This window comes from Lagenorhynchus albirostris, chromosome 10, assembly GCF_949774975.1.
Source record: "Lagenorhynchus albirostris chromosome 10, mLagAlb1.1, whole genome shotgun sequence".
Taxonomy (NCBI): Eukaryota; Metazoa; Chordata; class Mammalia; order Artiodactyla; family Delphinidae; genus Lagenorhynchus; species Lagenorhynchus albirostris.
The window spans coordinates 51,345,852-51,360,556 of NC_083104.1; the positions used below are offsets into that span (position 1 = coordinate 51,345,852).

The window sequence follows — 14,705 nt, forward strand, 5'->3', positions numbered from 1 at the left end:
ACAACCGCTCTCTCCATCTGTAGTGTGGGCAAAACCCAGAAAGTACCCACAAAGGCCACACGGGATAAAAACACCTCCAGAAGTGGCGTTTAGGGCGGCTTCCTACAGTGCGGTCCAATGAACTCTTTCTTTTGGCAGCAACTTCAGTCCTCGAGCCCGCCCAAAAGGAAGAAGATCTTGACTGGTTGTTTAGCACAGGGGCACAGAGACTCACGGGAGCCTCGACGAAGCGCTTGCCGTTATTGTTCAGATCGCCTGTCAATCAGCGCGCCTTTCTGGATGGGCGGAAACTGGGGGCCCTTTGGCACCGCCTCTTCCTGGGCTGGTGTGTAGGGAGGTCGCCAGGCCGCAGCGGCTGGGAACCTGCCGCGTGGGCGGGGCCGCGCTGCACGGCCCTACGGTTGCTTCAACGTGAAGCGTCGGGAGTGCAGCGAACCTCGGGGCCGTGAGAGGGGGGCTTGGCCCGGTGCGAGCGCGGGGGCGGGGCCGCGGCCGGGGCGGGGCTGGAGGAGGCGGAAGCGGCGAGCGAGCTGGAGCCGGAGCCGTAGCGAAGCCAGCGTCCGGGCCGGCGGGACGGCGTCGGCTGGGTTGGCCGGGGCGGCGGGGCGCTAGAGCCGGGGCGGGCGGGCAGCGGGCCGGGGGTCGAGGCCGGGGGTCGGGTGACGGGCGGGCTGAGCTCCCGCCCCCGCGCGGTCCCGGGGAGGATGCGGCCGGGGGCCTCGGGGCGGGGCGGGCGGTGGCGGCGGCAGCGCTAGCGGCGCAGGGGGTGGGTGGCGGCGGCATGAGGCGCGGGGCCGGCGTCCGCGGGAGGGAGGCGCTGCCCGCGGCCCGGCCGCTCCCGCTGCAGCTGCTCGCCGGGTTCGCCGTGCCCTGCCCGCGGGGCCCTGGCTGTTCTCATCCCGGCCGCCGCCCGGGCTGCCGCTGGTGACCACTCGCCGCGCCGCCGGAGGCTTCACCCGCGCCCTCCCCCAGGACGCGCCCGTGGAACTCCGGCCTCTTCGCCCCGCTCGCGGAGGCCGCGCTGCGCGCCGGGCGGCGGCGAAGCCGGAAGATGGCCTGGGTGCTCAAGATGGACGAGGTGATCGAGTCCGGGCTGGTGCACGACTTCGACGCCAGTCTCTCGGGCATCGGGCAGGAGCTGGGCGCCGGCGCCTACAGCATGAGGTACCAGTGCCCGGGCGCGGGCGGGCGGGCGGGCTGGCGGAAGCCTCTGTCTCCTTGGGAAAGGCCTGCACGACCCTGGGCCTCTGACCGCGCCATGGAGCCCTGCGGGCCTCTGCCCACGGCGGGGGCCGGCGACGGAGGGCGGCCCCGCAAGCTTTGGCCCGGGGACCGCCCCTGAGGGCTGCATTTTTGCTGTAAAATACGCCCCGCTGTTAGGATGGCTTGAGTTGGGGGAAGGGACTTCCTTGCCTTGCAAGTGATTTACAAGTCATTTAGAGCTGGAATACAGTGTACGAAATGCTAGGACTCGTGTTGGGAGAACACTCTCCAGGGTTTTGGCATTAGTTCCTATTCTGTTCTACATTGTAGTCTTTATTGGTTGCAAATTTTAATCACTTGATATTCCAGTAGTAATTATCATAAGTGAAAGTAGCCACAGGGGGGAAAAGCACATTAACTTGGGTTTTTTAATTGTCTCAAAGTGAAGTTTTTCACTGGGGGGACTACCCTCTGAGGCTGTTTCCTTTTGAAGAAGGCTTTAAGATGCACTGATTGCACCACAAACAAGAGTTTGTTTAGTCTCAGCTGTCTGAGACTAAAGCAGCCATTCATTTTATTTAATTTTGATAGGTTGAAACAGATCTGAACTTAGTCTCTCGCCTTTATCCTGAAGAACACTGGGTTTTTCCTATCAGTTTGGCAGCTCTGTATTTTTATTTTTTTAGCAGTTTTATGGAAATATAGTTTACTTAGTATACGTTCACCCGATTAAAGTGTAAAATTCAGTGGTTTGGCAGTTTTTCGTAAATGCGAATTAAATGAGATTTTGCGAAGAGACTCTTTAAAGTAATGACTGATGTCTTTGACGAGCTGTCCAGTTTCCCAGTAGCTTTCATACCTCTCACTGCAGCTCTGGGGGAGGACAGGGAGCATTAAAGTCCTGAAGAAGAACGACTTCTGGGTCAGAGCAGGCCTTGGATGGTAGGGGCTGCTCCCTGAAATAATTTGGCTTTTAAATCTTAAACAGAAACTCTGAGCTGAAAAGTGGAGATGTTTCTTAGGGTGTGGAAGCACATGGATGAAAGCTTCAGGTCGCCGGTCTCTGACCCTGATTGGATCTGTGCTGGTCTGCCTGAACTTGGCACTTCCTCTCTCTGCAGCTGTGCAACTTGGGGGCTCTGGATGAGGTGGCTTATTTTCTAGAACAACTGTCTTAGTGTTGAGGAAATTGAGCTACTGAAAGTCATAAGGTCACCCCAGTCGGCAGTACAAGAGGCACTGATTCACAGTGAAAACTTGTGGGCCTCAAGGGCCATGCTGCTCCTTGAGACCCTGGACTTGCAGTGAAGGCAGAAGAGGGCAGGTGAGGCAGATTCAGTGTTTCTTCTCAATTATGGTTAAGTGAAGGTTTGCTGAGAGCTTTGCTTACTGAGGGTTATTTTAAGCTTTTACTTTTTTTTCTCGAGTTCTGTGTATTTCAGTGATTCAGCCAACTAGTGAACTTTTGTTTATGGTCTAGAAGGAAAATCTTGATATTAAACCTTTTCATTACCTTGTCCTTAAAGGTATTTTCTGACATCTTTGTAATTCTGTGTCTTTTTACAACACTTTCCATGGGGACTTTTTACAACACTTTCCATGGGGACTTTTTACAACACTTTCCATGGGGACAATGACTTCCATGTCATTTAATCTGAATTTTCTAGTATCTTTGAAGGCAAATACCATTTTTAAGGAGCTTATTTAGTTTTTTGTACTTAATTGGGTCCTCAAGAGGAGCCAGGAGAGTACTTGCCTCTTGCAAATTCAAGGCCCATTATTTCAAATACAAATTTAGGAAAACTCCAAGATTGCTTTGATCTGAAGAAGGTCTGAAGAAGGCTTTAGGCTGTTGCAGTCCTCCTTTGATGGCCCTTACGCTTCCCACGCCCGGCCCTGGAGCTGGGGAGTGCCCAGCCTCCTCTCTGCAAGGGCAATGGCCTCCTTTCCTCAGGCATCGGGGAAGCAGGACATTCCCGAGCTCCAGGGAAGTAAGACTCATGATTCTTGTCTGTTTCATTTGTTCTCTCAAATTCAAGAAATAAACTTTAGGCGCTAAATTTGAAATTATTGGAAAAGTGACGTCTTGATAAAAATTTGCTCTGGAGGCAGCTTTCCATTTTTCTTTCAAAGTGAAGTATGCTTGAGGGACTTCCCTGGAGGTCCAGTGGTTAAGACTCCGCGCCGGAGTGGTAGGGGAACTAAGATCCCACCCGCCACGCAGTGTGACCAAAAAAAAAAAAAAAAACCCAAATTGAAGTACGCTTACTGTATTTGCTTTTTGTATGGCTTAAACCAAGAGGTATTTCTAAAGACTTATTTAGGAAATGATTTCTTCAGCTTTGAAGGAAGATAGCATGAAAGAAACATGTGGTTTCTCTCAGTAGTCTGACAATTTAGAAATATATATTTGCATTAAATGATGTAGGCTGATAGTATTGGGATATGATGAGGCTAATTTCTGGTAAAATCTTTGCTTCCCTTATTTTTTCTACACTCGTTCTCATTGTCTGTGTTCTTCTGTGTGTACTCTGGTACCCCATTTGTATGTGAGGCATAGGCTGCTGCAGATTCTGTTTGAAATGAGGCAGGTCATAAATGCTTTTTAAAATCTTAGTTACAATATCAGGAGTCTAGAGATGGTTGAAGAGACCCTAGAAAGCTAATAGACCAATCCTTTTCTTGTAAGTGTTTAAACCAAAGTTTGTAGTTGTTAAAGCGATTGTCAGTGGCACCACCATTCCAAGTGAGGACTGAGTTTCCCCTCACTAAATGAAGGCCGAAACCCATTGTAACTTGAAATCTGGGTCATTCATGTTTTGTGAAGTAAGGAGCAGATAACCAAAGGACTTGAAAAAGTAAAACTCATTAAAACTCTCCTAGGAGGGTCTTTTGGGCCACCTGGTAATTTTATTTCCATCTTAAGTGTTCACATGAAATGTATAATCTATAATAAGTTAACTTTCAGGATTTAACGAGTAATTTGAAAAATAAAAGTAATGTGAATTCTTTGTGCATAAAAACTTTTTTAATATTAAATTATTACTTTACAAAGGGCATTGATCTGAGCCCTCTTAAACTTCACTATGGTATACATCTGTTTTGAAACAAAAGGTATACTTCACATATTCTTAAGTGAGAGGTACATTCATAGTTTACAAATAATTTGCTAAATCAAAACTGGTTTGGGGTGAAGACAGATTTCCTATGTTGATTGAAAGATTAAAATGTCAGTTTATAGACCCTTTGAGGTAATGGGAAAATTTTAACTTTGATCAGTGTTAAGTTAGTAAAAGATTACAAAGGATATGGTTTATTATGTAACTATTAATAGCTTATAATTTTCTTTGGGTCTCATGCTAAAGCAGAATGTCCTTGAGTAGGTGACATTTCTTGGAAGTATAGAAAATTTTCAGGATCAGTGAAATTTGAACAATTTATTAGGGTGGTACCTGAGACTGCTTCCAGAATCGGCAATAATTTCTATAAAATTTCTCATTTCAAATTTTAAAAACTTTTTCTGGGTTTAATCTTGAAAGACTTTAATAAATTGTTGATAAAAAAAGATACTCACTTCAGAGTATAGTATCCATATTTGTTATTACCTTAAAGCAGGGATTGGCAAATCTTTTCTATAAAAGGCCAGATAGCAAATATTTAAGGCTTTGTAGGCCAGAGGGTCTCTGTCACTCTGTTTTGTTTGTTTACAACCCTTTAAAAAAATGTAAAAACCATTCTTAGGTCCTGATTGTACAAAAACAGGCCAGCTGGGTTTGGCCTTTGGGCTGTAGCTTGCTGACCCCTGCTGTAAAGGCTAGATTCTAATAATATACTTTGATTGCCTTGGAAAAACATTTGCTGAGTATTGAAACCTTATATTCAAAAAATAATTTTTATGTAGACTAAGAACTCAGCTAATTTATGTACCTCCTATTGTTTGTCCATAGATTTTATTGTGTTCAATTTTTAAAATCAGGTGTTCTCTCCCCGCACTAAGTAAGATTCAGTACAGTTTATGCCCTTCAATCAGGGCTATTTGAAACTTGGTAGTTTATTGATACGGTCTCATAAATGTGATGTTTCATCAGAGTGACACTTATTAGTTTGCTAGGACAACTTGAACATTTACTTTTGGTGGAAATACTGTCTGATGGTTCATCTTATTTTGCTGTAATTTCTGTGACTGAATTTAAAAGAAGTTCTGTAATATTTATTTTGCTTGCTTTGGGACATATCTGATACATGGTTGTGAAATTCTTCTGTGTTGAACCTTGGTAGTAGAGTCTTTTTGTTTTAAACTTTCTGAGTTTGAGTTAGGAGTTTATGTTTACAAGTTAAAAAGATTGTGTAGATAGTTGACATATACCCTTTACCCAGCTTCTACTTCCATAACTGGAATACAGTCTTCAAAACTGCCTTGGTGCAGAACTGTTACCTAAAGTGCAAAATTCATTTGAATTTCACAGGTTTTTCTTCTCTATTGCCCTTTTTCTAGTCCAGGTTCCAATCTAGGATCCCATATTGCATTTAGTCTTTACCTCCTTCAACAACAATTCCTTAGTCTTTCCTTCTCTTTTATGACTCCGACACTTCTGCTATGTAATAGTCAGAACCGTTGTTTTTAAACACATAAAAATTTTTTGGAAGCAACAATAGAATACCTGTGAATACTATTTAGCTTTTAAAGGATCTCTGTCATTTTAGCAGAGTGATTTTTTTTAAAGGCTCATTTTTATTTTATTTTTTAATTTTATGGCTATGCTGTGCAGCATGTGGGATCCTAGTTCCCCGACCAAGGATTGAACCCACGCCCCCTGCATTGGAAGTGCAGAGTCTTAACCACTGGACCTCCAGGGAAGTCCCAGCAGAACGATTTTGAGTAGAGTAGGACCACTGTTGATGTCATTCATTTATAGATTACTTTGTCTCAGTCTACCTGAATAGAATGGTATGCTGTGTCCTTTGTAGTCTCTTCATAAGCAAGAACTTTTAAATTTTATTAATTCATTTGAAATAACAATTACAAACCATTATATATTACCACAAATATATTTTATTAAAAAACTTTTTTCAGAAACAAAACACTTTGTGAGAAGAGTAGTATTGTCTTACACTTGCAAATTTTTTTTTAACATCTTTATTGGAGTATAATTGCTTTACAATGGTGTGTTAGTTTCTGCTTTATACCAAAGTGAATCAGCTATACATACACGTATATCCCCATATCTCTTCCCTCTTGTGTCTGTCTCCCATCCTCCCTATCCCACCCCTCTAGGTGGTCACAAAGCACCGAGCTGATCACCCTGTGTTATGCTGCTGCTTCCCACTAGCTATCTGTTTTATATTTGGTAGTGTATATATGTCCATGCCACTCTCTCACTTTGTCCCAGCTTACCCTTCCCCCTCCCTGTGTCCTCAAGTCCGTTCTCTAGTAGGTCTGCATCTTTATTCCCATCCTGCCCCTAGGTTCTTCATAACCATTTTTTTTTTAGATTCCATATATATGTGTTAGCATACGGTATTTGTTTTTCTCTTTCTGACTTACTTCACTTTGTATGACAGACCCTGGGTCCATCCACCTCACTACACATAACTCAATTTCGTTTCTTTTTATGGCTGAGTAATATTCCATTGTATATACATATGCCACATCTTCTTTATCCATTCATCTGTTGATGGACACTTAGGTTGCTTCCATGTCCTGGCTATTGTAAATAGAGCTGCAGTGAACATTGTGGTACATGACTCTTTGAATTATGGTTTTCTCAGGGTATATGCCCAGTAGTGGGATTGCTGGGTCGTATGGTAGTTCCATTTTTAGTTTTTTTAAGGAACCTCCATACTGTTCTCCATAGTGGCTGTATCAATTTACATTCCCACCAACAGTGCAAGAGTGTTCCCTTTTCTCCACACCCCCTCCAACATTTATTGTTTGTAGATTTTTTGTTGATGGCCATTCTGACTGGTGTGAGGTGATTCCTCATGGTAGTTTTGATTTGCATTTCTCTAATGATTGATGTTGAGCATTCTTTCATGTGTTTGTTGGCAATCTGTATATCTTCTTTGGAGAAATGTCTGTTTATGTCTTCTGCCCATTTTTGGATTGGGTTGTTTGTTTTTTTTTTAATATTGAGCTGCATAAACTGCTTGTAAGTTTTGGAGATACATCCTTTGTCAGTTGCTTCATTTGCAAATATTTTCTCCCATTCTGAGGGTTGTCGTTTCGTCTTGTGTATGGTTTCCTTTGCTGTGCAAAAGCTTTTAAGTTTCATTAGGTCCGATTTTTTTTTTTAATTTCCATTTCTCTAGGAGGTGGGTCAAAAAGGATCTTGCTGTGATTTGTCATTGAGTGTTCTGCCTATGTTTTCCTCTAAGCAAACTTCTTTAATATTTGGTGTAGAAAAGCAGATGGATTCTCTTATCTGCTATCGGAATATATTGTTTTGGTTGACATATGTGAAGAAAATCCAGCCTCACGTAGATATGTGTTTGGAAAAGGGGAGATTATTTTAATAGCCCTTTCAGATCATTTTGGAAAGTCGTCTGATAATATACCAGCACTTGAAAAGTTGTAGTTTCTTAAAGTTACAATGTGGACTCTGAAACTGTATCAATGTACTTTTTATACTGTTACATTAGAATCAATTTGTCTGTTTTGAACTTTGATTGGGTCTCTTACCCTGAGTAATTTTGAAATATGCATGCATTGGTCATTTGGAAAATAATGATTTCTTGAGTTATGCAGATCTTCTAAATGTTGACATTTTTCTCTATGCAGTATCAAAAAATCATATTCCTTAGTATCACCACTGTCCCATCAGAGAAAGTACATGGTGGAGGGTGCAGATTTTATCATTGGTAACAAATGCTATCACAGTTGTTTTACTCGAAATGATAGGCTCGTTTTATTCATTTTTGAGGAAATTTCTGTCAGATACTCAGGTATGAATAATCATAGTTTGTCAATATTTATTTCAAGTAAAAATGATATTCTGTGAGAGAAGCTGCTAGATCAGCTCACAGATCATAATTTCATAAAAAACTTTTCCTTGAGACAACCATTGCACTTAGATGTGCAGCAGAAATTCCTTATACCTACCCAAGGACAAATATTTAATAAAATTAATACTTTTTATACAATGACTGCTAGTGTAGCTTGGTGCCACTGCCTTGATTCATGCCAAGGCACCTGCAGTTTTAACCACCATCGGTTTTGTGCAAATGTCAACTGAGTGAGAAAGGCAAATAATGGTTCAGTGTTATCCTGAGAATAGGTTTGACCTCCTGAACCCTTGAAAATCTCAGGGTCCCCAGGATTCCATGGACCACACTTTGAGAATCTCTGGTCTAATGTGTGCCTAGAGTTTGGATACTTAAAATATTTTCTATTAAATTAAAAACAAACTAGAGTTCAGAGAGTCCTGGTGTCACTCAACAAAGGGCAGAGCTGGGATTTGAAGCTCCAGAGTTGGGATCTGACCTCCACTTCTTCCCATTGCACCCTTTGCTGCCCACCAATGAATAACTGAGAAGTCTTCTCAAAGTAGAAGAAAATAATCTTTCTGGATAGGAGAAAAATCAGTTGGGAATGCTATATATATATATATATATAAATAAAATTTATTTTTTTTTCTTGTTGTAGCTTTTTTTATTCTCTTTTTCTTCTCTTCAGGACCTTGCTGAACTTATTAGTTCTAATAATTTGTAGGATCTCAGACTTCCTAGTTGATATCTTTAAATAATTATAGATTTATTTCTTCCTGTGTAATCTTTTTTTTTTTAACATTTAGTTTTTGGCTGCTTCGGGTCTTAGTTGTGGTGCACGGGCTCTTCTTTGCAGTGAGCGGGCTTCTCTCTGGCTGTGGTATGTGGGCTCTGTAGTTGCGGCATGTGGGCTTAGTAATTGCAGTGAACAGGCTTAGTTGCGCTGTGGCCTGTGGGATCTTAGTTCCCTGGCCAGGGATCGAACCAGCGTCCCCTGTGTTGCAAGATGGATTCTTAACCACTGGACCATCAGGGAAGTCCCACTTGCTGTGTAATCTTCACATTTCATTTTCTTGCCTTAGTGTGTGGTCTAGCCTTCACTGCAGTGTTGTTTAGAAGCACTAAGAACTTGAATCTTCAGTCTTCTTACTGATTAGAGAATGCTTCCAAAATTTCATAAATAGGTTGTCTCTGTTTATAGCTGAGATTGGTCCTCAATTTTCTTTTCTTTTCTTTTTTTTGGTTCTCCTGTCCTTTTAAAAAAACATTAAGGCTGTATCAGCTTCAAGTGAGCAGGAGAGCGTTCCCTTTATGACCTAAACTTTTTTTTTTTTTTTTTTTTTTTTTTTTTTTTGCGGTTCGCGGGCCTCTCACTGCTGTGGCTTCTCCCGTTGCGGAGCACAGGCTTGGGACGCGCAGGCCCAGCGGCCATGGCTCACGGGCCCAGCCGCTCCGCGGCACGTGGTATCCTACCGGACCGGCATGAACCCGCGTCCCCTGCATTGGCAGGCAGATTCTCAACCACTGCGCCACCAGGGAAGCCCTGAGCTAAACATTTTTGTGTGAGGTGGGACTTAACTGTTTCTTCAAGGTTTTGTAAAGCTCACCTGGAATACAGCATTTGGTGATTTTAATGTTTTGTTTTTTTTTGCATGTGTAGATGTTTGACTGCCTGTGTAATTTATTTAATGGGCATAGGAAATATACAATTTATCTGTCTTACCCAGCTGTGGGAATTTTTTTCCAGATTTTTTTTTTAACTGATCGCCATGATGTTTGTGATTACTCTTTCTTTCACTCCATGTATTGCTTGTGTCTTTTCCTTCTTCTGTGACCTATTGCAGAGGTTTGTCTATATCTAGTGTTTTGTAAGAAATCAAATTTTAGTTTTGTTTTTCTCCTCTATTGCATTTTCTCTTTTATTTTTGTCGTCTTCCTTCTTGTCTTGATTATGCTTGTTATTTTCCACCTTCTTTAGTTAGGTGCTTTGTCCTTGGTTTTTGGTGTGTGTTTTCTAATAGATACATTTACAGCTACATATTTATCTGTAAGTCTGTCTCCCAAGGTTTTGTGGGGTTTTTTGTTTTTTTGGCTGCGTTGGGTCTTCATTGCTGCGCACGGGCTTTCTCTAGTTGTGACGAGTGGGGGCTACTCTTCGTTGCAGTGCATGGGCTTCTCATTGCAGTGGCTTCTCTTGTTGTGTAGCATGGGCTCTAGGCACACAGGCTTCCGTAGTTGTGGCACGCAGGCTCTAAAGCGCGGACTCAGTAGTTGTGGCACACAGGCTTAGTTGCTCTACAGCATGTGGGATCCTCCCGGAGCAGGGATTGTACCCGTGTCCCCAGCATTGGCAGGAGGATTCTTAACCACTGCGCCACCAGGGAAGTCCCTCTCTCCCAAGTTTTGAAGGCAGTACCTTTGTTTTCATTCAGTTCTTTTGTTTTCTTTATCTTCTTGTAGTTTTTTATATATTCTGGATACTAGCCTTTGATTATGCATATATGTCACAGATACTTTCTTCTACTCCTTGGCTTGCCTTTCCATTCCCTTTATGTTGGCTTTTGAACAGAAGTGCTTGATTTGGATATGGTCAGATTGACCAGCCTTTTCATTTATAGTTAGTCTTTCCCTGCTCTGAGGGTATAAAGATATTCTTATAGTCTTCTCTGAAGATTTATTACTTTACATATTCCATCTAAGTTTATAATCTCTCTAGAGTTTTGTTTTTTCTCTTCTTCTGTTTTTGGTGTAGTATGAGAGGAAGCCAGTTAATTGCAGTTATCCTTGTATGAATATGCAGTTTACCTAATATAACTGAAAAGACTGTTTACTTCTTAACTCTTTATATTGCCATTCTGTTATAAATCCAGTGCCCATCAAGTTCTAAATGTGGTGTTCTGTTTCCAGATTATGGATTCTGTCCTTGTGTTCCTGGGGATACCCAACTAGATCATGTTTTGTCATGGTTTGTCATTATCTCTTGGATTTGACTTGTTAATACTCAATTTAGGAGTTTTGCATCTATATTTATAGTTGAACTTTTCATTTTCTTTTCTAGTTTTGCTTGTACCTAGTTTTGATTTCAAAATTACCTAAGTCTTCATAAAATGATTTAGGAAGTATTTCCTCTGCTTCTGTTCCGTTGAAGGGTTTGTGTAAGAGCTGCCATTGAAAGTTCGCTAGAACTCGCCTGTGAAAGTTTACTCTGGAGGAATATTAACCACAGTATCAGTCTCTGTAGGATTATTTTTTAAAGCTTTTTATGTGTTTTTTTTTTGGCTGCTTTGGGTCTGCGTTGCTGCACGCTGGCTTTCTCTAGTTGCTGTGAGCGGGAGATACTCTTCATTGTGGTGCGCGGGCTTCTCATTGTGGTGGCTTCTCTTGTTGCAGAGCACGGGCTCTAGGCACGTGGGCTTCAGTAGCTGCGGCACGTGGGCTCAGTAGTTGTGGCATGTGGGCTCTAGAGCACAGGGTCAGTAGTTGGGGCACGCGGGCTTAGTTGCTTCGCGGCATGTAGGATCTTCCAGGGCCAGAGATAGAACCCGTGTCCCCTGCATTGGCAGGTGGATTCTTAACCACTGAGCCACCAGGGAAGTCCTGCTTTTTATGTCTTGAAGAAAGCTTTGGTGTTTTTTCCTAGGGAGTTGTTCATCTTATCCATATTTTCAAATATGTTGGCATAAAGTTGTTAATATTCTCATCTTATTAGTTTTTGTATTGTTAGTTTATATTCTCATCTTATTAGTTTTTATATTGTTTTTACTCATACTGATCAGTGCCTTCTCTTTTTGATCAGTCTCTCCTAGACATGTATCTCATTTTTTAGGGCACACTGGACCAGTCCTTTTGTGCACTTGATTCTTGTTTGTCAGGAGTAGGAGAAGTTCCAGATTTTTTTTAAATTTATTATTTTATTTTTGGCTGCACTGGGTCTTTATTGCTGTGCATGGGTTTTCTCTAGTTGCAGTGTGCAGGCCTCTCATTGCAGTGGCTTCTCTTGTTGCGGAGCACGGGCTCTAGGCACGTGGGCTTCAGTAGTTGTGGCTCATGGGCTCAGTAGCTGTGGCTCGTGAGCTCTAGAGTGCAGGCTCAGTAGTTGTGGCACACTGGCTTAGTTGCTCCGTAGCATGTGGGATCTTCCCGGACCAGGGCTTGAACCCCTGTCCCCTGTATTGGCAGGTGGATTCCCAACCACTGCACTACCAAGGAAGCCCCACTACTACTGTCTTAATTCTTGGTGATTTCAAAAGATAAATGGGACTTCCAGTAACGTGACACTTCTGTTCCTTGATTATCTTTCTTATAATGACATGATCTCAGCTACTCAATCGTATGGTCATAGGTTAGACCTTGGCAGTACCAGTCATGCAGCCGACCTGTAATCTCAAATTCGGAGTTCATCTGCTGCCCCCTGCCCTTCACTCGCTACCTCATTACCCTCCTCCTGCCATCACTGAACCCATTAAGATCTACAGTCACTGATGCTGCTCTCAGTTCACTGCTCCTTACCCTCTTGAACTCCTGTTTTCTTCCCCAGCCAGTTTAAGTTTCCCTGGTCAATCATTGTAATTACTTTTTGCATATACCTTTGTCTCCCTTGCCCCCCTCTTGCTTTATTCTCCTCTCCTATTTTTTTTTTTTTGCAGTACGCGGGCCTCTCACTGTTGTGGCCTCTCCCGTCGCGGAGCACAGGCTCCAGACGCGCAGGCTCAGCGGCCATGGCTCACGGGCCCAGCTGCTCCGCGGCATGTGGGATCTTCCCGGACCGGGGCACGAATCCGTGTCCCCTGCATCGGCAGGCGGACTCTCAACCACTGCGCCACCAGGGAAGCCCCTCTCCTATTTTTTATTTTAATAAAACTATAACCCTGATTAAATCTGATTCTTCACCTCTTAGGTAGCTGAATGTGGCTCTAGGAAAGCACTGATTGGGCCTCACTGGAAGTGCATGACCTCAGCTCTCAAGTGCATCCTTTTGCTGCTCAGTGGTCTCACCTCAGTGCCCTTGTCCAGTCCCTCTCCAGTCCATTTCCTTTCCAGCTCTCCGTAAGGATGGGGTGGCTCCATCTCAGACCCACAACTCTTCCTCCTAGGGCCTACTTTCAGTTGATTTCCGTACTTGGTACTTTACTGAGAAAATTGAACTTCCACATGACTGTACTGGCTTATAAGTTTTTCTTGGTGTATTTAGGTGTGGTTTTTAAAATTATTTATGTTTCTTTGGTTATTTGGGGTTCTTGAATCAGTGAATTAGTGTATTTCATCAATTCTGGAATTCGCTTATTAGCCTTTATCTCAAATATTGCCTCTACCCCATTCTTTTCTGAGACTTCAATGTAAAAACTTCTCACTTTGTCTTTTCTTAACATCTCTTCTGCATTTTCTATCATTTTGCTCTCCATGCTGCCTTCTGGATAACTTCTTTTACCTATATTCCAGATTCCTTATATATCTTCATTTGTGTGAGCTGTTATTAAATGTGGGTTCTTAATTTTAGCAATTTTATCTTCCGGTTCTCAAAATTCTATTTGTTCCTTTACAGGTTTGCTGTCCCTTGAAATTTCCTGTTCCTTGCAGATCTTTTCAGGCTTATCTTTAATTTCTTTCAACAGAGTAAGCTTAATTTTATCATACGGGTACAGTAATTCTGGCATCTTGAAGTCTTCAGTGGGTATTGGTCTATGTCCAATCAGGAAGAGAGAGAACACTGAGATGTTTCAAGCAGAGAAGGATTTAGTGAAGTATTTGATTGCAAAGGTGCTAGAAGGGTTCAGGGAGGAGAGTTGGCTGCGGGAGGCATGGCTGCTGATGCCCTGAGCTCTCCTGCAACTATGTTTGCCTCTTCTGCTCTTTCCCACTCCCTTTTAATTTCCCACCAGTGCTTCTTCCCTTTGGAGCAAACTAGGAAGATTCCAGCTGGCAAGAAGTCTTGTATATGTAGTTTTCAGGCCTCTAACCCTCTGCAACAAAGGCAGAAAAGAACTGAATACCAACAGACAGAGTCTTCTCTTGGTTCTTGCTCCTAAAGTCGTGTTTGTCTTTGTGTGCCTGGTTATTTTTGGATACTTGCATTTCAGAATTACTTGGAATAATTCAAAGCCTTGAATCTTTTCCTCTGCTTGTCAGATCCCTGGGTGGCCTACCTGTCTGGGATATGAGATGACAAAATCAGGTGAATACGAGAAATTTCTTATGGTTCAGCCTGGTAGAAATTATGACAAATTATCTGGAGACCTAGTTTTTCATTTTAGTAATAATTGATTACCAGTGCTACAAGTCATTCATCAATTTAACAGATATTTGAGCTCCTTCTTTGTGCTAGATGCTGGATTTCGTAAAGAGAAACCAATTTGGAGGGTGGTTATATACTTATGGAAATTACAAATTTAAGTCCCGTATACTGTTGGAAAATGAAATGCTTTGTGGATAGAGCAGGAAAGGGGAAACTGGGAGTACAGATGGGAAGATTACAGTTGTCACTGGAAAGATGACATTTGAATGAAATGAGCCAGTAGGAC

General features: G+C 42.6%; 1 protein-coding gene across 8 annotated transcripts in view; it reads left to right on the top strand.

The window, feature by feature from the left end:
• The first annotated feature begins 775 nt into the window (after window positions 1-775).
• Window positions 776-14,705, top strand: part of UBP1 (upstream binding protein 1) — a 70,832-nt gene continuing 56,902 nt past the window's right edge. For 5 of the 8 annotated variants that reach the window (XR_009542900.1, XR_009542899.1, XM_060162446.1 and 2 more), the window contains exon 1: window positions 776-1,164. Coding sequence is in view for 4 of the 8 variants with exons in the window: in XM_060162446.1 (XP_060018429.1) it covers window positions 1,052-1,164 (113 nt within the window). In the remaining 4 variants the exon portion in view is untranslated. Of the gene's footprint in view, window positions 1,165-12,833; window positions 14,360-14,705 lie in introns of those variants that run through there. The other 3 variants (XM_060162450.1, XM_060162451.1, XM_060162449.1) reach the window with 3 other exon arrangements.